This window comes from Musa acuminata, chromosome BXJ1-7 (assembly GCF_036884655.1).
Source record: "Musa acuminata AAA Group cultivar baxijiao chromosome BXJ1-7, Cavendish_Baxijiao_AAA, whole genome shotgun sequence".
Classification (NCBI taxonomy): domain Eukaryota; kingdom Viridiplantae; phylum Streptophyta; class Magnoliopsida; order Zingiberales; family Musaceae; genus Musa; species Musa acuminata.
In genome coordinates this window covers 40,212,905-40,236,635 of record NC_088333.1, presented here as the reverse complement: position 1 = coordinate 40,236,635, position 23,731 = coordinate 40,212,905, and the positions used below count along the sequence as shown (strand labels likewise).

The 23,731-nt window shown below is 35.5% G+C and overlaps 1 protein-coding gene across 5 annotated transcripts; it reads left to right on the top strand.

Moving 5' to 3' along the window:
* Positions 1-1,074: 1,074 nt before the first annotated feature.
* Positions 1,075-23,505, top strand: LOC103992554 (ADP-ribosylation factor GTPase-activating protein AGD3). Of its 5 annotated transcripts, none has more exons than XM_009412299.3 (19): positions 1,075-1,503; positions 5,222-5,298; positions 7,120-7,220; positions 7,734-7,804; positions 11,663-11,725; positions 11,992-12,036; positions 15,700-15,765; positions 15,884-15,931; positions 16,038-16,133; positions 16,211-16,252; positions 17,570-17,785; positions 17,918-18,049; positions 18,165-18,389; positions 18,600-18,686; positions 18,769-19,110; positions 20,282-20,424; positions 20,526-20,604; positions 22,258-22,754; positions 23,306-23,505. In XM_009412299.3, the coding sequence occupies exons 1-19, from the start codon at positions 1,459-1,461 to the stop codon at positions 23,421-23,423; spliced, it is 2,493 nt and encodes an 830-aa protein (XP_009410574.2). In that variant the 5' UTR covers positions 1,075-1,458; the 3' UTR covers positions 23,424-23,505. The 5 variants fall into 5 exon arrangements, with proteins under 5 accessions (XP_009410574.2, XP_065049141.1, XP_065049142.1 ...); XM_009412298.3 differs by having other exon boundaries at positions 1,076-1,503; positions 20,508-20,604; XM_065193069.1 differs by lacking the exon at positions 5,222-5,298 and having other exon boundaries at positions 20,508-20,604.
* Positions 23,506-23,731: the final 226 nt, after the last annotated feature.

Below are 23,731 nucleotides of genomic sequence, written 5' to 3'. Positions count from 1 at the left end.
CCTGAAACTGCCTCCGAGGTGCGACGACAGACAGTCGTGAAGGAGATACGGGCTTTGGGGCCCGACGGCTGTTGCTGAGATGCGCGTCGGTGGGTCCTGATGGACTCGCGTCGCAGTAAAAGACGAGACTAGGCATACGCGAGACGGGCGTCCAGCGCGGTGACGTGTAGTATTATGGAGATACGTGGTGTGGGACCCGCGCTGTCGCTGAGACGTTGGATGGAGGGCAACGATGGGGTCGCGAGGTTCGAGCAAGAGAGAGGCCACGATGCGGCCGTACGCGTTCATGGAGATACGTGCCGTGGGCCCCGCGCACTGTCGCCAGACCTTGTCGCGGCGTGGGAGCCACGAGAACGGCATCTCTCCTTTTCTTGCTGCCGCCGCTGCTGCGTGCATGACCGCCGTGCAAACTGTCGGGTCCAGTTTTCCTGGGTGCGTCTTTTCTACTGTGACAGATAGCAACCTCGGGGATACGCTCACCGCCTCTGGTCGTTGACCCATCTGTCTCCCCCTTCTTTGGAGTAGTATCCTTGCGCCTGTGATACCAAATAATATATAATATATCTACGATATCTTATTTATTGAGACACTCAAATCGATCACCCATTATTACAATACTGATAGATCTTATGATACTTCTGATTTATTAGGAAAATTTTTGATGAATAATTGATATTATTTACCATAAATTATTACTATTTTGAATTATTGGTAGCCATCCACATGAACGTAAACCAAAGAATATGTGGTCTAATGTATAACGTGTTGTAGCATTCAAGACATGATGAGCCATATAAAAGAATTAAGATTTATGGGAATAATATCCAACAGTTTTAATATTCAATAAGGAATATGGGAATATATAATTTTATGGAAATAAATATGTAATTCTCAAACTGACAAACGGATATGTAATTAGGTGTCCCACCGAATCGAAGCATTCGTTAGAGTCTCACCGGTGGGTGACCCACCTCCATATCTAATTCCGTAAATAATTAGCGCTCTAAAAATCCCTTCACTAATATTTATTATTTTCAAACACCAAAAGGACTGCTCGCCTTCTCTTTTTATTCTTTTTCAAATTTCTAACAGCTTTTTTCCCTTCCTCTCTTTTCTTTTCTTTTCTTTTTCCCTTCGATCGAGTCGCCCCCGCTTCTCTAATCCCCTCCTCGCTCGCCCAACCTCCCGATTTCTTGTGCGTTCTACTGCATTGCAATCCGCACGCAGAAGAGCGCTGTCGTGGGTGGGGACTCACCGGCGTAGGCGTCTGGGGATGATCGGAGATGCGATTTCTGGATGGACCTCGGAAAATCTTGTGTAACCGCCACGGATGGGTTCTTGACAACGTGGAAGCTCGATCTTGGATGGTTATCCGTGTCTTGAGGGAATCGTGGGGTGAAAGGAGTGGGAGCTTATGAGGGTTTGGGTCTGCGAGGAGGGAAAGATCGCGGCGGCACCATGTATTTCACCAAGCTCGACGATTCTCCGATGTTTCGGAAGCAGGTGCGGTTCATTTTGTGGTGCCGGTCGCTTTAGGGAAATGGTTCCACCTTGTCCCAGAATATCCGTGATTTAGTTGGAATTTTATGCTCGGTAGATGTTCTTTTTGCAGCTGGTCTCGTTGTCGGAGCGTAAATAAGCGGTTTCTTGGAAATTTTAGGTTAGATTTGCACCATTGCGACTTAGGTCATGTATCGACGTGTTTGCAGTATATTTGGTATGATCTATCGTATATTACCATGTCACTCATGAGACATTGAAACCGCACGTTGTTCTATGGTGCTGATTCTGGCGAGGAAAACACAACATCCTTTCTGGAAAAGATGCACCTGTTCGTTTCATCTGGGGCAGAATAGTGCTGTTTGTGGTTTCTCGACAGCACTACTTTTCTTTTATATCTTTATTTTTTTGCATTCAAATAATATTAAATATATATCTCACAAAGTAAATCAGATTCTGTATCATTAATCTGCATTCTGCAATTCTTAAATTCATGTAGGTTAAAAACTTTCTGGGTTTAATGTGAAGTGTTTTAGTTGTTTACTATGTAGCGAACCTTGTGATCTTGTGTACATCGTGTTCTCTGATGCATCTAGGTCAAGTTTAGGGTTAGCTATTGGCTAACTTAATTCTATTCTTGATCGAGTTTTATAAGTTCAGTTCTATATGCTGTTTTGGAGGTCAAATATGGTTAAATTTTGGTATCTTGGAAGTTTAAATTATTTCCAAAATAAAGGGGCCTACATGCTTTTAATTAATTTAATAATGACATAATTTAATAATGCTTTTAATTAATTTAATAAAGGGGCCTATATACTCCTAATCGTATCCTTGATTGGATGCTCTTAGTCCATAAGCAAAAGTGTCTAAAGCGGTCTTCAAACATAGTATCGAGTCTTCTTATTTTATCTCATATGATAACCTGGGTTTATTCAAGTAAGGATATTGTAGGTATCTGCTTATGGAGGTTGTACGATTGTCATAAGAAGATTATACACCAATTTATATAGAAAAATGAGAAGTTCATCCTTGGTTGGAACTTGGAAGCATTCATCTGTTATCTTCTTTCCCTGATTTTCAAAAAATATTTTCTATGGGTGGGATTGTCAGGAAGCTGATCATCATTTTGTTTTGGATAGAATAACACTTAAACTGATTACTTTGGGCAATTTCCTGCTTGATCTGACCTGAAAGCTTGGCTATGTCATCTTCAGATTTGCAAAGTCATGCATCAATTCCATATAATTACATGCTCAAGATTGTATTTAACCTTCTTGCCTGCATTATTTTTCTGGTGGTTCTACAGAATCAAACATGTTTGTAGAAATATTGTTGTACTTTACAAATAAGAATATTATTCTTAAATGTATCATTCTTTTGTAGTTGGCTTTAAATATGCATTAACATTCATTATTCAATCATTGAACATTAAGTGGAAACCATAGACCTCATTAGCTTGTCAAGTTTGAACAAATCCATAGAGTAGATACTGTCAGAGATGTAAATATTTCTTTGGGCATTTCTGCTGTGTTGTAAATATCAGAATCCACTTGTGATTTGTCTGTATGGTAGGGAACAAAATACATGGCAATATCTAATGGATGAAGTGGCTGAAACACCTTTCAGACACTTGCATCAGAGGCACAAGCCTTTGGAACGATTTAATTGCCAACCTATGCCAAAATTAATGGATCATTAGCTTGACATATATGTTGACAGTTGAAGAACTGAATATCAAATAATATGTTATTCTAGGGTACCGATACTGCCCCATGGTATATGACCTTGTTTGATTGTGGACTGATAGGTACACCTGGTACATATCCAGACAACCTTTCTTGGTTGATGGTCTTAGATGTGAGGAGGAAGCTTTTGGTTGTTTTTTCTCAAAACTTAACAAACCACTTGCTTGTGCTCCACTAAGATTGAAAAGCTATATCAAAACATAGATTCAAGCAACAAGTATGAATCATAAAGCAACGACACATAGATTTAATAAATTTGATGATCAATAGTGAGGTCAATAAGTTACTAATTACCAAATGGAAGGGTATCAAACAGAAAATGATGAAGGTTAGCATGTGCAATTCGGTGTGAGAGTGGAAATAATGCTTTGCAGTCTTCCCTTCAGTTCAAATGGCTCATTTCTGTTTCATTTGTTCGGTCTATGTCTAGAAGGGTCTTTTTTGGTTTATTTCCAAAAAAGTTATTAGCACGTGCAATAAAAAAATTATTGAAAAGAAAGATGTAAGTCTGACTGCAGATAAAGGAAGAGAAAAAGATGTTTTCTTGATTGTCCTGACTAGATCAAGCATTGTACTGTGCTTCTAAAAAAACCTAGCCATGTCCATGCAATAGACTCTCATCTGGTCTTTTCCTTGGTGAATAAAGGAGGTCGGTGAAATACCATGCATATGCCATTTTAAGATGAGTAGGTCAATGTACCTGCCTCATTTTTCTCAGTAAATTTTCTTCATGATCATCTTAATAAGTTGAAGCACTTATTGCTTGGTAATGATGTTTTGCACCCTAAAAAGTAACCAAACTTGGATATCTTAAAACGAAATCAGCAAATCCGAAGTTCAAAAGTTCTGAGATTATAAGCTAGTTAAAACTACAATCTGGACTTTACAATGATGATTATGGTTTTGCAAAATTACTGCACTGGTGCAGGCTTCCTACAATGATTATTAGGACCTACAACACTATTTACATTTTGTGGACTCTATTCGATCTCATTTAATCTCAAACAGAGACTTGGTTTATTACTGAATGAGGGTTATAACTGCATCATTTTTATGGCAAAACCTGTCGGTGGTAATTTGGAAAACAGGTGATAGAAAAGGAAATGATAAATCATGATTTCATCTTCTGTTATCAATGCCTCTGATTCCCCTGATGGTGTTATTTAGTTTTGGACAACTGGATCCCTTTATATTATTCACAAATTTGAATAGCAATGAAACAACAAGGCACCTTTTGCTGTTTTGCCTTCTGATTTTCTCTGAGTTAGATTGTGCTAGTACTCAAGTGGAACCTAATACCATCGGAGCTCATGTTTGGCTTTCCAGCCCTTTCTTATGCAGTTGTATTCTTTACATGCACAGTTCTACTGAAATACCCGAAGCTTCACTGCAGTTTCATCTTTCAATTTTTTATTTGTTCCATCTCTCACATCTATACTATACTGGATGCTGTTCTTGGGAAGAGCAAGGGACACTAGATTAGCTGTCTTACTATCTACTCTTCTCACTTTTTCTGTTTTCTTCTCCTCCATTTTCTTATTCGTTAGTCATTTATCTTGTTCATTTAAGAAAGTATCTGTGGATATCTGGTCACTAATCTTGTTTGCTACGTGTTTCACTGAAATTGCATGTCTCTAAGAATTAAGTCATCCATGATTAAACAACAAGGTGGGGGTGAAGTACCTGGCACAATTCTGCAGCATTATATTTTATTATATTCACTACATAATTATTCAATGTAATCGGAGTAGAATGGACATATGATTAGCGTGAGATCTAGTTCAATCTTTAGCCTTGTTTTTTAGAAACTAAACTAGCTTATCATGTACAATATGTTGTATACCATTAATGCTTTATTTGTTAGAGGCTGGTAAAAGAACTTTTAGACCATTTGCAAGCATATGCATTGGAAAAACTATTTTTCAATTTGTATTTTTTTTCTTTCTCATACTTGGCTTTCTCTTCATGATAAACAGATTCAATCACTCGAAGAAAGTGCAGAATCATTGAGGGAGAGATGTCTAAAATTTTATAAAGGATGTCACAAATATACGTATGTCCAAATTTACATTGTTTCACATTTTCTATTGTCCCTGAACTCAGTCCTTGCAAACAATTTAGATTTACATGACAAAATAGGTTTACACATTCTGCAATCATTGTGTTGGCTGCATCTTAGGACTTGTAAAACTTGTTTAAAGAGCATATTTTCAATTAGTTTTTATGTAAAAAATTTAGAGACATTTGTCTCTTTTGGATAAGTTTCTATTTTTCACTTTTAGACTATAAGAGTCCATTTTTTGAGTTGTAATGAGCTTAGTGTACTCTTTCTTTCATCTTTTTTCTTGGTCTAAAGTCAGGTTTTTGAAGTTGTTTTGAGCTAAATGCCAAATAGCCTTATCCTTGTTTTGATATATTTATCACCTACTTGACATTTGTATTATAAAATTCACTGTGAAATTTGTCCTCGATTTATAGCTTGAATATAAAGGTTGTTTGACACCTGATTGATATATTGTACTAAGTGTTTGGTGATCAGTATATCTGTATCCAGATACTTAAATTCAATCACACAAATATTTTTTTTGTCATCTGTTAAGGATGCAGACTTCTGTCTTTCTACATATACTGGGACATCTACTTGTTTATTTGCTTTTTGACAAAGAGGCATTTTCTCCTTGAAACAATTCGAGATTGCCTAATAACAGATCATATCTGAGTATCATTTTGGTACTAGATTTAGAGAAATGTATAGGAGTTATATTTTTCTCACCAAACGTTTTTATGAAATAAATGGAATAAATATAAGCAATAATTCTGTTTTTAGTTTTTAAAGTCCATGAGAAATCTTGGACATATGAAAGGATAATAATGATGGTTAACCTTTGGGTTTAACATTTCTGTGGTGCAGTAGTTAATACAAATTTGAAATCATATACGGTGATTGTTGTCAAGGATGTTGTTATCTTTTTTAAGGATTAATTATAGATTATCCCCAGTAATTAGCTATCTTTAGTATCCCGGTTTTTATATTTTCAAAAATTACATTAAAATCTCTATACTTATAAAAGTGAAATATTTAATTCCGTTGCTTCAACATAACCCCTTTCTCTCTCTCTTTATTTTTTACTCTGTGAAATTATCTTTTTAACCTTGTATAGGGATCTCAATATTTCACTTTCGTAAATATAGGGATCCCAATGTAATTTTTAAAAGTGTAAGGACCGGGATGCTAAAAGCAGCTAATTACAGGGGATAATCTGTAATTAGCCCTTTTTTTAATGATGTCTGGTGTAGTACTTATTGGTCCAAACTGTTCGATTATATTCTCCTTTGGGGATACTTTTAGTAGATGATATGTGATGGAGCTGAACCACCGTCTTAATTTTGAATGAACCAGACTGGCTCACCTACATCTTTATAAGCCTGAGCTTATCGTTTCAAAGGGGATCTAAGCCACCAGATTCACTTTGTTTTGCATTATGATTTCGAGAATTTTGTTTGGCAAATATTAACAGTAACCATTGATGGGGGAGGAAGGAAGAAAAGGGGGTGGTGGGTGGGGGAATTTCGTTTCTTCTGCTTCCATCTTTGTGCAGCTTTCTGTTGAAAACTCCATCCTGAAACACAGAAAAACCTGGAGGACAATGCCAGTGTGCAAATAAGCTTTTCAATTTTCCTAGCAATTTCAAGAATGTCTTCCTGTCATTGCCTTCATTTTGATCTACATGCAATTTGACCATACATACATACATATGTTCATATACATCTATATATACACATATACATATGAGCATATATAACCAAACTGAGCCTTTTTCTTGCTTCTATCCTGCCTTCTGTTACTTTATGAGGTTCTGCTACTGAATTGCAGAGAAGGACTTGGGGAAGGATATGATAGAGATGTTGCATTTGCAAGCTCTCTTGAAATGTTTGGAGGAGGGCATAGTGACCCCATTAGTGTTGCTTTTGGAGGTTCGTGCATGTTATTATTTACCTTTCAGTATTTTGTTTGAGCAGGTGATTGTTCATTTGGTTGGTGGATATTCTGTTTTGCACATGGTTCTAACACAGTAAAAGAAAGAACAGAAGTTTTCTACCACTCTTTGTACAAGCCAGATTCTTTTGAGCTGGCAGCCACCATCCTTTAATGCATCTTTCCATGTGATGTTAACTAAGCAATAAGCATATGTTAAAGTAATTAATTCCTATTTGCTGTCTCATCTTCTTTGGGAGAAGTATCATTTCTTCCACCTAATTTTTGGCTATGATTAGGTGCTGTTACAATTTTGACAAAGCTATGGCTTTGAAAATATAACTAAGAAATTGAAAATGAAGTTACTCTGGTTTTGATTCTCGTGATGATGAAATTACTTCCAGTACTTTTTTATTGCTCTCTTTTTGCTGTAATTTTGTTGTTTGTCCATATGAAAATACAGATCAAAATAAACCGTATATCCTTTATTTTTGATGACTTGTCATTTGCAGGTCCTGTTATGACGAAGTTTACCATCGCTTTGAGAGAAATAGGAACCTACACAGAAGTTCTACGTTCTCAGGTAAGAAGCATAAACTTGTTTGCTGACCAATATGCACAATGTCTATTGACTTTGCTATTGATTGTTTGTTCATCTATGCTTTTTATTTAAACTAAAGAGTTGTACATGTATGACGAGATGGAACTGCACTTCCATGTTTATACGTCTACGTGCATGCATAACTTAAATTGACTTTCTTTTCCAGAACTTCCTTAAGCAAGTGCATACTGTAGAAGCATAGTAGTATGTTTATGCTAAATGATTTCCTGTTCTAGAACTTCATCAAGCAAATGAATATTTTAGGAACTTAAAGTATGTTGTTTCTGTTTTGCTGGCAAATTATTATGAGAATAAAGTAAACAGACCATATCTTTAGGTTCAGTTGTGTACCGTACAGGAAATGAATTTAAAATAATTTCCATTAAATGTTTAAGATGACCTATATATTAGAGAAAGCAAGGTTAATTACATTTTCCAGAGTCCAAGACAAGTGTCTATGTGATATGGTTGAAGGTCATTATAATGCAGCACTGTAGTTTCTGCTACCCCATTACTTGCTTGCGAGTAGATAACACAACAACAACAACATCATATTGTCTCAACTATTTGGAGTCGACTATATGATTCTTTTGCCGCAATTGAGCTTTGTATAAGGTTATATTCTTAGTTAGATTTAGTGTATTTAAATCCCTATTTATAGTTTTATAGTTTCTAGGAAAGTCTCTTTAGCTCCCCTTTACCTCTAATTGAACAACTAATAAGAGTTGTTTCACATCTTATGACTATAGCTTCTGTAGGTCTCCTTAGCACATCTCATCGCTATATCTAATTTTTACGATGAAAACATTTTTTTTTCTATCTTTTCTGGTAACGCTACACATAAACCCTTTTTGTATATGTTGTTTCTTAATTGTCCAAAACTCAGATACATAAAACATGTAAATCTAAGAACAATTATATATAATATTTCTTTTAATATAAGAGGTACTTGATGATCACATAAAACTCCTAGTGCCCCACTTTATCTTAACATTTAGTTTTTACTCTGAATAATATTTTCATCGATCTCACATCTTGTTGAATAATAGTCCACTACCTAAAACTTTTATTTTATGAATTTCTTGTCCATCCAACTTAACTATTTCCTTATATCTACTCCTACTACTAAAATTACATCTCACGTATTCTATTTTATATTTACCTAACTCGAACCTTTTAGTTTCAAAGGTCTATCTCCATAACTATGGTTTGGAATTAATGTTATTTAAACTCTCATCCACTAAAATAATATCATCAATAAATAAAATACACCAAGGAGGTCTATTCATAGTTCATCCATCACTAAGTGAAAAAGGTAAGGATTTAAGGTTCTAGAAAACTCATTAGACACACTCCTCCTTGTAGTTCAAACACTAGTGACTACACTATCATATATCTCCTTTATAACATTAATATAATTAATATACACATCCTTCTTTTTAAAACCTACCCAAATAAATCTCTAGTAACTCTGTTATAAGTGTTCTGTAAGTCAATAAAAATCATATATAATTTTTTTTATCTCTCTATATTTTTCCCATTAACTGTGTTAACAAATAAATGGCTTTAAGATCTTTCAAGCATAAAATCGGATTGATATTTTAAGATATGTATTTCACATCTTACTATATATAATTAACATCTTATTATAAGTAGCCACAAAGTGCTTATGTGCTCACCTAGGCGTTTGAGCAAGGTGAGGCGATGCAAGTCCCAAGCCATCTAAATTCTTTAGGTGAGCGATTTCGATTTTGCGCTCATTAGACATGCTCGAGGTGAGGCCCAAGTACCTCCAAATTCAATTGGTCACCTGTTAGGCGTGTGCTCGAGCCTGAGGTCTAGGCAGCCTAAGTGGTCGCCTGGTCCAAATGGACCTAGGTTAGGCTTGAGGTGAATCCAAGTTGATTTGGATCAACCAAATCATGTGACTTAATCCCCTCCCCTCGCGCAAGAGAGAAACCATGTCACTCGATGACCATACATGAGAGAGAAACCCTTTTCTTCGAGGCTTTCAGGCGATACTTTCGCAGCAAACAACAGTCTTCTCAGTGACTCTTTTTTCATCGGACCAGACTCTTCCCATCAACGTTTTTGTCGTTGAGACCACTGCAACAAGAATCAGGTAGCGTGAAACTCAGTGACTTGCTTGTTCCATGATTTGTTTATTTTTTGCAAAAAGGAAAGTCATTTTAATATTCTGTTTAGTTTATGATTATTTTTAGTGTTGCATTTATTATATTTTCTTTTAGATCAGATGAGATTCTTCGTACATGTGGCATATTTTTGAGATTTATAAATCATAGGAATAAGCCAGATTATTTTTGCTGATATTGCATATAGTGAACTGAAACCTGAGATTCTTTCACAGAAATCATTTCTTTTTCGTTGAAAAAAACTTGTTTATCTTTACTCTCAAATGTTTGTTTGTTTTCTATTGGCTAGCTGGAAAAACATATCTTAAATAGTCAAATTTGGTGTAAGGTGGAGTAGCATGGCATCCTTGCCTTCCCTCTCTTACACGTTTGTTTTGTTGAGACTTTTTGCTGGTAAAACATGTACTAAATAAGTAAATAGTCAAATATGGTATTTTTAAAGTTATTCATAAGTACGGTCAAGGTATACAATACCGTACTGTACCGGTATTTCGATGTTGGCTCGGTACGGTATGCTACCGGTGTACCAAACAATTTTATATATTTTTTTCATTACTGTGGCATAGTAGTACTGCTATAGTATAGCACTGTAGCACTACTACAGTGTAATACTGTAGTATATAGCGGTATCAGACGGTCCGCGTACCGGTATACCGTCAGACCGGTATATACCACCCGTACCGGGTGGTACCATTCGGTACTGCATACCATGAGTATGGATAATATATTTGGTTCTGTGGCAAAATTATGGATCTGTTTGCTTCGGGCATTCTTTTGTGGTAATCAAGTGAAACTTCTATTTTGGCTCATGATTAAGTAGGATTTTACTCAAAGCAATCTCAGTTAAAAGGTATTAGCAGTGATATAAAGAATATTATCCATAAACAAATCCAGACAACTTAGACAAACTGCTCAGTGATATACCATAGTAAATTAACTGCAGTTCTGGTATCTCACCTGATATGTCCCACTCAATCTATATGTGCTAAATTGATGCTGGCAATGTGCACTTTGTTGTATCTGATATCTTAGTCTTTTCTTTGCAATGAGGCAATAGCCAACCAGCTTCTAGCTCCAACTCCATTGTTTGCCTTATTGCTTTGCATTATTGTAATGAAGATTGTCATTATCTGCTAGTTGTTATACAAGTGAAAAATAAATGCTGATTTTTTTAGTGCTATTTGTTTCTGATTTAGGGTGTTTTGTCTGACTTGGTTTGATATGCTTAATTATATTTTTAGTGCTAGTGAAAATTAAGGATTCCCATAACCTGCTAGTCGTTTGACCTGAAATCTTATTACCTGATTGTTTTTATCCTTAATTATATTTTTTTGATAATTTTTATATTGGTGAGCCATGAGTGGCGTTTTGGATTCTTAGTGCCTTTTAGAGCCATGACTACCTGGCTGGGATTATATGGTCAAAATTGCCTGAAAGGCTGATTTAGATACATTTATGAACTACCTGTAGAAGTTCTGTTCATAATACTGCATCAGGCCTACTTAAGTTGCTTCATGCTGCCTTTGCATTCACATGTTGATCATTTAATAGATGCAAACTGAACTTGGCAATTTGTCTTAATTCTTAACCAAGTCAAACCTTGTATTTGCTGCATATAATGTATTTTCCTTTTCATATAAAGCAATTTTCGTTTGGTGCTGACTTCTCTTCTCCTCCTTTGATCCAGGTTGAGCACATGTTAAATGACAAACTACTACAATTTGTAGACATAGATTTGCATGATGTTAAGGTGCAGCCATTTCCTGCTACGTTCCTTTAACCTCACATATTTTGTTCTAAGCACTTGTAACCAAGGTTTATAGAATCACGTCCTGGATTCTGGCATGTTCTCTATTGTTTGACAAGACAAGCAACGTGTGAACTTTTACATGTACCTTACCTTGTGGCACAATGATAATCTAGGCACCTCTATATGTATAACTCACTGATGCTGGACAACTACCTGCCTTTGCTTTCTGTTTCTATTGAACTGTAGTTTGTATCACCTTGTTACAGGACGCACGTAAGAGGTTTGACAAGGCTAGCCTTTTATATGACCAGGTGTGTATTTTATATGTCATTTGCTATATATGCTTAGGTCTTGCTAGTTTGTGCAGTCTCATCGACTAAGTTTGATATGAAGAGCTCTCACATCTGCACATCTAATTGATAATATTCCAGAACTAATATGTTGTGATATGTTTGATTAACCCTCTGATTTTTGGTATCTTTTGTTTGGGCTGGAACTTTTTCTTTAATAACTGAAGAAGAATTTATCAATAAGAGAAGTAGAAGTGTAAATAGATGACAAGTATAAATAGATGAAAGGTCATCATCCAAAAGGAGAATACAAATTAAAAGAGTAGTTTAAGTTAATACATAGGTATTTGTTTATCTCATTCAAGGTCATTAAAATAAATCTTTTTGCACCATGGTTAAAGGGATTCGGCTTTACCTAGATTGGAAAGGAACATGGTTGCATCCACTTGGATGATGTCTTGGTTATGGCAATTCTTTTGCTATTGATTCTCTATAAACATCATTGAAAATCAGATAACAATCCAAGGTACAAAAAGGAAGAAGAGCAAGCTTTTTACATGCATAACCTCCTTTCTATACCTCAGTTGAAATCAGATAAGACTCTAATGTAGAAAAAGGGAGAAAAGCAAGCTTTTCACATGGAACCTCTTTTTCTTAAATTTGTTATTATATGCATGGGGTCTCCCCTTTTGTTTTTTCTATGCATACTAAGTCATGATCTTTGGGTGAGCCATTTATCTTATCTTTTATGTTTTGATATGTAATTATTTGGGTATATTATTTATTGGCAGTAGATTCATGATATTCACTAGTATTTTTTTTTGGAAGAACTTGTGTACATTATTTTTCATTGTTTTGTTGGTTTTGTGGTAACCTTGTGATTAGGTTTCATGAGTTCCTTAATCTTCTTAGTTTCTTAATTTTATTTTATATATATATATATATATATATATATATATATATATATATATATATATATATATATATATATATATATATATATATATATATATTACTTTGTCATAATTTTGCCTTAATTCATTTTTATGATCAATTCATTCTCCGAACTAGTTGACCATATTCGAACCTGATCCTGATCCTCTGGATCTTGCTTTTAGTGTTCCTGAAATTTGTCACTGCAGAGGCAACAGAGAAATATCTATTCTCTAATAAATAATGATTGCTTATCCAATTTTCCTGATCAAAGAAATCAAACAACTGAAACGTAGCGTGACTTAGTATATTTCTGTCTTCATACATAAAACCCCAAAAGTGAATAAGAACAATCTCTTTATATTTTAGGAGTTTGGCTAGTCTAACTCCTTGCCAGATATATTGACAAGCTCATTCCAAAGGCTCTGATAAGCTACACAATGCAAAAATGGCAACTCTAAAATTCACATGGTTCATTATAGCTTTCATGGTATCATGCGCACTCATTTGCTGACAAGGCTTTATTGAATCACTGTACTTGCATTAGATTGTTGGTGTTAATCTTATTAATGACCAATCATCAGGTAAAGGTGCCTCAGCTTTCCCAATTTGTTGAGCCAAAGGAAAAAGGCTTTGGATTTGGATTAGTAACAAGGAAAGCAAATTTACAAGAAAAAGGACTGATTAATGATCTGTATCTTCCATCAGGATTACAAATGAACCAAATTTGTTAGGCGACAAGGTAAGATGTGCCTTTTGTCATTTAAATTTTTTGACAAAGTTCTTAAGCTACTAGGTAAGATTGGCCGTCTCTCATTAGATTGTTGACAAAGTATAAGTTTCAAGCAAGGTTTAAAATCTCGATCTGTGTGACTAGTTGGCTGCCAAACCATCACTGTACTAGTATGCATTGTTGTACCAACACTCGGTATGGACCAGTACCATCCATACGTAAGAAAAGGAGTGAGAGAGAGTGGGGGGTGTGGTAGGTGAAGATGGCAACACGTACTGAAGGAGGAGGTGACTTGGTGGACAGCTTTCAGCAACTGCTTTCACCCACTAGTATTTAGAGAAGTTAAAAGCTTTGTTCCATGAAACCAAACAGGTATCTAAAGTATAGTAACTTGTGTACAATTAATGAGCAAAAGAAAACAGATAATAGGATAAAAAGACAAAATGGTTTCATTTCTCTGCCTAAATCCTCCTAAAAGAACAATTGCAGTTGCAGATAGCCACTTTTAGTGAATTCAAGGAAAAAAGCTGGTGCTTAATGTGATTACTTGAAGGATAACATAACTTCAAAGATTAAAGGCTTAATCTAAATCATAAATCTGGCTAAAGATGTAAAATCAGAAGTTATCTAGCTTCCCTGGGTTGCTTTTTTTTGCAGTTTTCTTTTTTGTATGAGAAATCTTTTCAATGATTTAATAATATATAACCATTGTGTTTATAGTGATGGTAGGTCTTGAACTGTGAGCATTGAATCTTGTCATTGGCTCGGTTAAAAAAATTCTTGTCATTGTTTTGACCTATGTAGCTTTCCTTAAAATGATATCCTTTACTTTTAATCTGAATGTGTTCTCTATGTCGATTGACTTTTGGTATAGAACCTTAGGTGCCTCGTTTATCATTTAGTCAGTGCAAACTAAAACTAGTGTGCCATACATGTTTATAGCACTAGCTATGCTATTCTCCTAGACATGGAAAGGTGCTTCTGCCATACAGCACTATCTGGTTGTTGCCGTCTGAGTATGAAACTTACAAGTTGGACCCTGTGGTAAAGGTGAATTCTATGGTCCAGACAATATTGTTATTATGCGATTGTTTTTCGTCCTACCTAATCTTTTTTTACTTGTTCTCTTTGACCATGTCTCTTCAGATGATTCTTCACATTGTGGGAATTATACCTAGATGTAATTACTGGACATCTAAGCAGGTTCTAGTAATAAAAATGCCTTCAGCCAAAGTCAATTAAGGTTGTGAAGGAAAAACTTGGATTATGTATGCATATCTTCATTCTACTATCAAGTGCGTCCCTAGGTCTCCTAAATAAATATTGAGGCCTTGGCATGGTTTCCTGTTCATAGATGTTAAAAGTTTTATTCTTCCACATAGTACAAGTTCTAAAATTAAAGTAAATGCATTAAGGCCAAGGTTTTAATTACTGATGCTGTTTCTCGTACTGGAATCTTAGTGTAGTTGGTGTTTCATGCTATTTGAAACCTTGAATTGACATTAAAATGTTGAAGGAAAGATTTCTGTGTCAAAGCTAGCAAGTGAATCCCTAGGCCTTGGGTATTTTACTGGAAAAATTCCTCAAGATAACTTCCCTGTCATAGAGGTAAAAAATGTCTCCCTTTCTTTCAATCAGCTTGAGTGTGAAATATCTGCAACTTATGTAATTTATGATACCTGTCATCGTATCTAATATGATGGGTGATGAGATATATTTAACGGTTATTCTACTTAATGATATCATTTAGCTTCGAATTTATGTAATCATAAGTTAAGATTGTCATTAATTATTGCTTAGTATCTAAAAACTATTCCTCCATAATATGGTCTGTGGCTGCCTGTATATACGTATATTCTTATATATATGTACAGACCCACACACATACATATGTATATCTATACATGTATATATATAGGCAAGCATGGTTGGTAAAATTGATTGATTTATTGATTGTTAATTATTCTTGGTATCCCATTCTTATCCTGGAAATTGATTCGCATTTTTTTTTACCACAGGCACGTGAGAAGTATCTAGCGCTAAAGAAAGGCACAAAAGCAGACATAGCAACAACCTTAGAGGATGTAAACTCTATCACCTTTTTGTACTAAAAGTGATTTTCTATTACAACATGGTGATTCATTTTGTGCATTGTTTCCTTCTGAGTGACCATAAGGTAGTGCCTTTAATTGTGTGTTGCAGGAACTCCACATTGCGAGATCTTCATTCGAGCAAGCCCGTTTTGATCTTGTAAAAACTTGTCGATACACTTTTTTATCCTCATAATTAGAAATTATTTTTGCATATTCATTCTGTAGATGCATAATATCCTATCATGGATCCTTTTCATTGCCAGGTTACTGCTCTTTCTAACATTGAAGCAAAAAAGAGATATGAACTTTTGGAGGCTGTTACTGGAATTATGGAAGCTCATCTTCGTTACTTTAAACAAGTAATACATCTGTTGTGTTTTTATTTGATTTTTCATCATGTCTATAAATAATGTGGCTCTTTTGGTGGTTTTTTCAGGGATATGAGCTACTACATCAGATGGAGCCATATATCCATCAGGTTGTTCTATAGGACATATCTCTGATCGTGATTCACTTTCTATTTTTGCTCCTCATAGAATTTGGTAGTAGTCAATTTTTTGAAACAATGCCACATACTACCACAACCTTCATTATAAACCATATCTATTTGATATGCATTTCATCAACATTTACAATATAATTTCATGGGAAAATGCTGCTTCATTTACACTTTTAGTAAGCATATTGATGACATTCTAGTCTATTAAATTTGTAAAAACGCATGCCACCATATACATGTAAAGCAAACAACTTTTCTGTAAGGTTTCATGCTAAATCTTTGAAAGAAAAAAAAAGATATATTAAGTTTGACATGTCAGTTCCTCAATCTTTTAGGCCTTTCCAAAGGCTAGGAGAATTGATTATTGCTTTATAATTGCATGAGTTTAAACTGCAACAATTAAGTTAGGATTTATCTGCATGCCAACTATTCTTCTATATTCAAGGAAGGTCTCTATCTTATATTAGATCTGTTCACGGTGAGGATTTCAGAATCAATAGATGGTGGATCTTAGGTGTACGAAAGTGTTAATTTTTGTTCATATCTTTCACGACATGTTTCTTGAGTCCAAGGTTCGTCATACCATGGTGTACCGCTCAATGTAAGCGGTATGTACCAGTCTGATAGGGGACCGGAATGGGTGGTCCATCGGTATGCCCCTATGTACCATGTGTCGGTACGCTTGGTATGGCTCAGTACAGCTTGGTACGTATCGTACCGACAACTGTTCGATACATCGGTAAGGATCAGTAAGGCGAACCATGCTTGAGTCCTTATTTGTTAGAAAATTATTGAACCTTAGTGATGTCAATGCCATGTATATCAACAATTTTGTTCTTTATCTGTAATGATTTTCTGTGTCCTTTATTAATGTCTTCAATTTACAGAAAAAATAAAGATGTCTGCTTAAACTTCAAGGTAAATGTCTTTTTCTGCGTTTCACCCTTAGTTTTACCACGTAGAATCTCGCATATAGTCCCCACCAGTAAGTTTAATACTAACTTCAGGCATGAAAAGTCTTAAGAGTAGCATGGCAAGGTTCTGCGGTTCATCTCATTCTCTAAGAAAGAACTGGTTCTCATTGTTCTCAAGTATGCTTAAAAAGATTCCTGCTTGTACTTCTTGTTGAACATTTATGGACTTTACCTGTATCTTTTAGACATTGCTTTCTGGTCTATTGCATGGTACACCTGTAAGTTTGACTTAAGCTATACTTTTTTAGGCATTGTGTCTGAAACCTGAGATCATGTATCTGTTGGTTGATGGCAATCTGATGTATGTTATGTTTTTCTGAAGGTTCTGGCTTATGCACAACAATCAAGGGATAGATCTAAGTATGAACAAGCCGCACTTATAGAAAGGATGCAAGAGTTCAAAAGACAGATTGACCGAGAAAGTAGATTGTCTGCAAATGGGTCACATGATTCTCCTAATGGAGATGGTATACAAGCTATTGGAAGGAGCTCACATAAAATGATAGAGGCAGTGATGCAATCAGCTGCAAAAGGAAAGGTAACATGCTCAATCAAATTCCACTTTGCATAGCTCTATATATTAGGTTGGACAAAAAATCTTTAGTTAGGTATTGTAGAGCTAGGTTCAAACTCATGGATTTATAAGTTCATGCCTCTTTCCGATTATCAGGTTCAGACCATCAGACAAGGTTATCTTTCGAAGCGCTCATCAAACTTAAGAGGTGATTGGAAGAGAAGGTTCTTTGTTCTTGATAGTCGAGGCATGTTATACTATTATCGTAAGCAATGGATCAGATCATCTGTAAGTCTACCTCAGTTGTATATAACTAAAAACATTGGATAAATTAGTGTCGCTGTGTAATTGGCTTAGTGTGCTCCCGTATGATCTTACCCTTTGAATGTTCTTCATGCTTTAGGGAGGACACCATTCTAATCCGCGAGGTCATGATTCTTCTGAACATGGTTCTGGATTATTGAGTCGATGGTTTTCTTCTCACTATCATGGTGGTGTACATGATGAGAAATCTGTTGCACGTCACACTGTAAACTTACTCACATCGACAATAAAAGTTGATGCAGATCAGTCAGACCTGCGTTTCTGCTTCAGGATTATTTCACCAACAAAGAATTACACTTTGCAGGTAGAATGTGAGGCCTTCAGGAAGAGACAAGCTTGTAATTCAATTAATGTGTGTCTAGTGGGGTGGAATATGTTGTGTACTTGCTTCAAATGAGCCCTTTTGTCTATTGTTTTGAACTTGATGTTTACATTGTCTTCATCATCATTATATGTTAAAGCTATCTTCTCTCATGGACTAATCAATAGGTTTTTTTATTTTTATTGTTTGCAGGCCGAGAACGCCATGGATCAAATGGATTGGATTGAAAAAATAACTGGTGTTATTGCTTCTCTACTGAACTCTCAGTCACCTGAACAGGTTGGTGAGGAAGCATCTATGTGCTAGCATGTCCAGATAGTCAATGAATCAATTTAAAAAGTTGTTCTTGAATTAATTTCAGCACCTCCTTACAAGCCCCATGGGTGGTGGCCACCATCGAGCAGCCAGTGAAAGCAGCTCATTAGGTAGCTCATCCGATCTTGATCAGTTAGCAAATGAAGATTCCTCATTGGAAAAGAGCAGTGTTAGTGGGCATTTTGATCGATGTATTAGAAGCTCACAACATTATAGATTTAACTCAAAGCATGAGAAACCAATTGATGTGCTACAAAAAGTATGTGGCAATGATGCATGTGCTGACTGTGGTGCTCCTGAACCTGATTGGGCATCCCTGAACCTTGGAATTCTTCTTTGCATTGAGTGTTCTGGGGTTCACCGTAATCTTGGTGTGCATATATCAAAGGTAAGCCTTGGGTTGATACCACATCAACGTATATGGTGATTCTGTCTAATGTTTCAGGAATGTGTATTTAGGAAAAATGAATTTGTTGGTAACCGCTTTCTTGTCTATATGTTTTAGTTCTTTTGTTGAAAGTTGAAACACAAACTCTTCTTACTTGATGAGCTGTTTCTTCATCTTTCTTGGTGTAATTTCAAGTAACTTTTCCCTAGTACAAAGGAGTTTAGCGGTTAATCACAAGGAACTTGTGTTAAATGTCAATCTTTTTGCATTTAGTGACTTTCAGGTGATAAATGCCCTAATAACAGAGGTTGTCGTTTCCATGTTGTTGTAGACCTTTTCATATTTAGGTGAAATTAGAAGTTACTAGAAAAATCATAGAGTAATGATGGAGAGTTAAGACTACTTTTGTTCATAGGCAACTAAGCACTTGTTTTGTGTTGCAGACTATATCTGCAGATGACTAACCAATAATATGTAGCAAGCTGTAACACGTAGTCAGAATCACAGGCAACTAAACACACCATTACGTGTATGACTTAAAAGTGCTTACCCAACAGGCAAGCTAGGGCATTCGTTCTGAAACTCTCGTCATAGGCTTCTTTTCTAGGCTAAATAATAGAGTTCTAGTAAGAACTTGTCAACAACCCAATTAGACCAAACAAGCTGTGCTCCATATCACCTCGAAGAAGTATTCAAACTTTAACTACTTGTGAATGCTTGCAAACCATTATATAGAGACATATATGAGGGTTCAGCCCTTGATGCCTCATAATGACGCTCCAACCAACCCAAACCTTAGTGACTGTTCTGAAGTTACACTCAGAACTCGGCTGACTAGTTGTAAATGTAATGCACCTTATCAGAAAACCAACTTAAATGATGCAATATGCCAATATGTATGATTTGCTTTTATATTGCATTGGTCCTAGGGATATGGAACTTTCTTTTCCCTGAAGGAAGCAAATTCTGCATCAATGATTTCTGTGGTTTCTGAAATTCCATTTGTGCCACACTTAGAGTGCCTGCAATTAATTCTAATCTTCTTTTTAATAGAAAAAATAGTCTATGCTGAAGGATTTTGAACTAATTGCCGATTAATAATTATGCTGTATCTGGTCAGCTTTCTTTTTGGTTCTTAAATAGCTTTAAATGTTTATGTCCATATTTACAGGTAAGATCTCTAACGCTTGATGTTAGAGTCTGGGACCCTTTTGTTATTAGTCTGTTTCGATCGTTGGGTAACACATTTGCCAACTCCATCTGGGAGGAATCATTTCTCATGACAAGTAATGGAAAATCTGGGGATGTCTCTAGGTAACAATATTCATAACCTGGAAAACCTGGCGGAAGTTTTCTTGCAATTAACAAAATTTCTCATATATATGCTTGTTATGCAGTTTGTGTACACTTGACAGGAATCAAGAGCATTGTTCTATCAGCAAGCCTAAACATTCAGATCCAATTGCAGCGAAGGAGAAGTTCATTCAAGCAAAGGTATCATACAAATTACTTGTCAATCTCAAGTCACTCAATCAAGATCCCGCTTTGTATTTATTGAATACATTCAATACATATCATTGGAAGCAGCTTTGGGCTTTACCATTTATTTCACATTATGAAAAATTTTATGTAAACTGATTCTTAGTCTACTGTAGAAGAAAGCTGTCTGGTGGAATTAGGGAGAACACCAAGTTTTTTGGGATATGCTGACAAAACATTGTACAAAGTGAAAATGCTACTTGTCAGCCACTTTTTAGCATATGATAAATTTCCATTATGATGATGGGACTACTTTCTATATCTTGGGCATAATCACCTACTCTTCCCCAAAGTGATTACATATCTTAAAATTCTGTATATTGACATAAAATAGAAAATAAGTTGGACGTTTTCTGCTAATTCTTTCAATAACTACAATCTTCACTAAAGTGGTTCATGTTTCATTAATTATAATGGACTGGAAAATTCCCTTGTAATTTTACCTGAAAGCAGTTGTCATGATTAGATATGACATGAATAAAAGCTAACTGTATTGACTTTTGGTTTCAGTAAAGATTTGATATACACTATTATTTTTTGTTCTAATGGTGAAAAATAAATGCCATGCACCACACGGTTTATATGAGCAAAACATGCAAGTAAATACTTATTTCTTAGCAGTATAATTAGTAGATATTGTCTTGCAAGAGCTAAGTTCTTTTTTTTTTGTGTGTGTTGATGCATTTCCTTGGTAAGTATTATATCTTTTGAGTTTTATTTGCTAGACCGTTTAGCTTAGGATTGCAGGGATAGTGGTCTAAAAGTATGTTCTACTGAAAAATAAATGCAAGTGTGGGATCAGAAGAGTATAACAACCTTGTTCAAATATATGTCTAGGAGTTATTTTTCCATAAAACCTGGCACCATTAGGACATAACAATCTTTTGAGTTCTATTTTATCCATTGAAAAGGAGGAAAAAAATAAAAGTGGGGGGATGTTTCAGCTTCTCAGTTTATGTGCTAAGTATTTTTATAATGCAGTTTTAATATTTTTCTAGACAGGCAAAGATGAAAGTTTACTTTATTGCTTTCAATGCATGACAAAATGGACTCTGGTATTCCCAGGTACTTCGAGGCCAACTGCAAGATAAAATTTATATTCTTGGTGATAGTTCTTGGAAAAGTGCATTTTTCCATTAAATGCTGAAAATTGTTTTCTACAGGAACTGCTTTTGATTAAATTGTCAGGGAAGTGATGTTTTTCAAGGACACCTGTGCAATTCAATACGTGCTATTTAGAGGCTACTGAATCTTAGAAAACATGTTCTTGTATACACGTCTAGTGCCATATTACTTTCTGCACTTTGTTTGCCCAAACATACAGCATCTTAGGTCTACCCTCATCTGATATTTGACCCAGATTTATCTTCCTTTTCCCCTCTAGTGTAGCTTTATCGTAGACAATTCTCACAAGGATTGTACAATGCATGAAGATCATGTGCATATGATAGGTTTTGATAATTTTTCTGACTTTATTATTTTTGTTTGATTTCAAATTTCTAGTTCCTGTTTAACTTGAAAATTGTATACACAACTAAAATTATTGTGAGGTGATTCGAGAAAAGTTCCTTGGAATACTGTAACATGTTTTTTTTTTTTTCTTACCAGTATGCAGAAAAGCTTTTTGTCCATAAAACCGCAGATCAGCTTTCGAAAGCACAACAAATGTGGGACAGTGTCTGTACCAATGACACGAAAGCAGTCTACCACCATATTGTGGCTTTGGATGCTGATGTCAATATCACTTATAGACAGGCATCGATAAATTCTTCTTTAACTCTTGAAAACACTATTCTTCTGGCAGATCAGACAAGTGTGGCGCATGATCATAGATCTAGCTGTTTATTAGGTAAGTCCTTGCAAATGTCTTCAACAATGAGTTGTATTAGCTCTTCGAGCACCAGCGACGTCAGGAATGAAGTGGATGAATGCTTGGAAGGCTTCACTCTTCTTCATCTTGCCTGCCTAACTTCAGATATAGGCATGGTAGAGCTACTCTTACAGTATGGTGCAAATGTAAATTCCACTGATTTCAAAGGAAGGACACCACTTCACCACTGTATTCTAAGAGGCAGACAGTTATTCGCCAAACTACTGCTGACAAGGTGATACTTCATTTCATAACATAGCATCTGTTTTAAAATACTATGAGCCGATTGCAGTTTTTTCAGGAAATAGTTAGGTTTCACTTTAAAGTTTAAAAACTGCAATAGAAAAGGTCGCAGTATATTAACATTGACAACCCTCTGATTAGAAAAGGTTGCTTGTTCACCTTGTGCATCATATTACCCACATAGACCATAAATTTCAGGATCATTTTACACCACTTGGATCTGATTAATCGAAGAGTTTTTTAGTTGGTGATACTTACACATCCTATTTCTGTATTGGATCAATTTTACATTTTATTATTGTTCAGCTTGCCCATCTTATATATCCTTCATAGACCATAAATTCCAGGATCATTATAGTCCACTTGGAGCTGCCATTTATGTTTTTGAGTTGTTGTAACTGTGTTCATTTCATGGATTGTTCCCTTGCCACAATATTATATACCCGGGCTAGCCCTAACATATTCTAGATATATTGCCCTATCTGCTATGGATGTATGTTATTTATCTCTGTTTATGTACTGCGACATGTTGAAATTTTGCAGGGGTGCCAACCCACGTGCTATCGATGAGGATGGTAGAACAGCGTTGCAGTATGCGTTGGAGGGTGGCAACGTGGATGATGAAGAGATAATTATTCTCTTGGCGGACCCTAATAGATAGATCACAGTGAGCATATGAGGACTATCATTATTGAAACAAAGATTGATATTAATTAGATAAAAGAGTTTGTTGATTTTGTTCCTCTTGCCCTCTTGACTTGTCCATTGCTCCAATTTTATTAGGCATCATTTCGATTATGAAAGTTGTATATAGTAGCTCTATTCCATGAAATATTCTTTTTTTATATATAAGCTACTTTGTAGTTTGGAGATGCAGCACGATATATATTTCATGAAATATATCCTCATATTCGGTGGTCTCCTTTCACTGCTTTATGCATCAATTCCAAATCAATTAAAAATATGGAG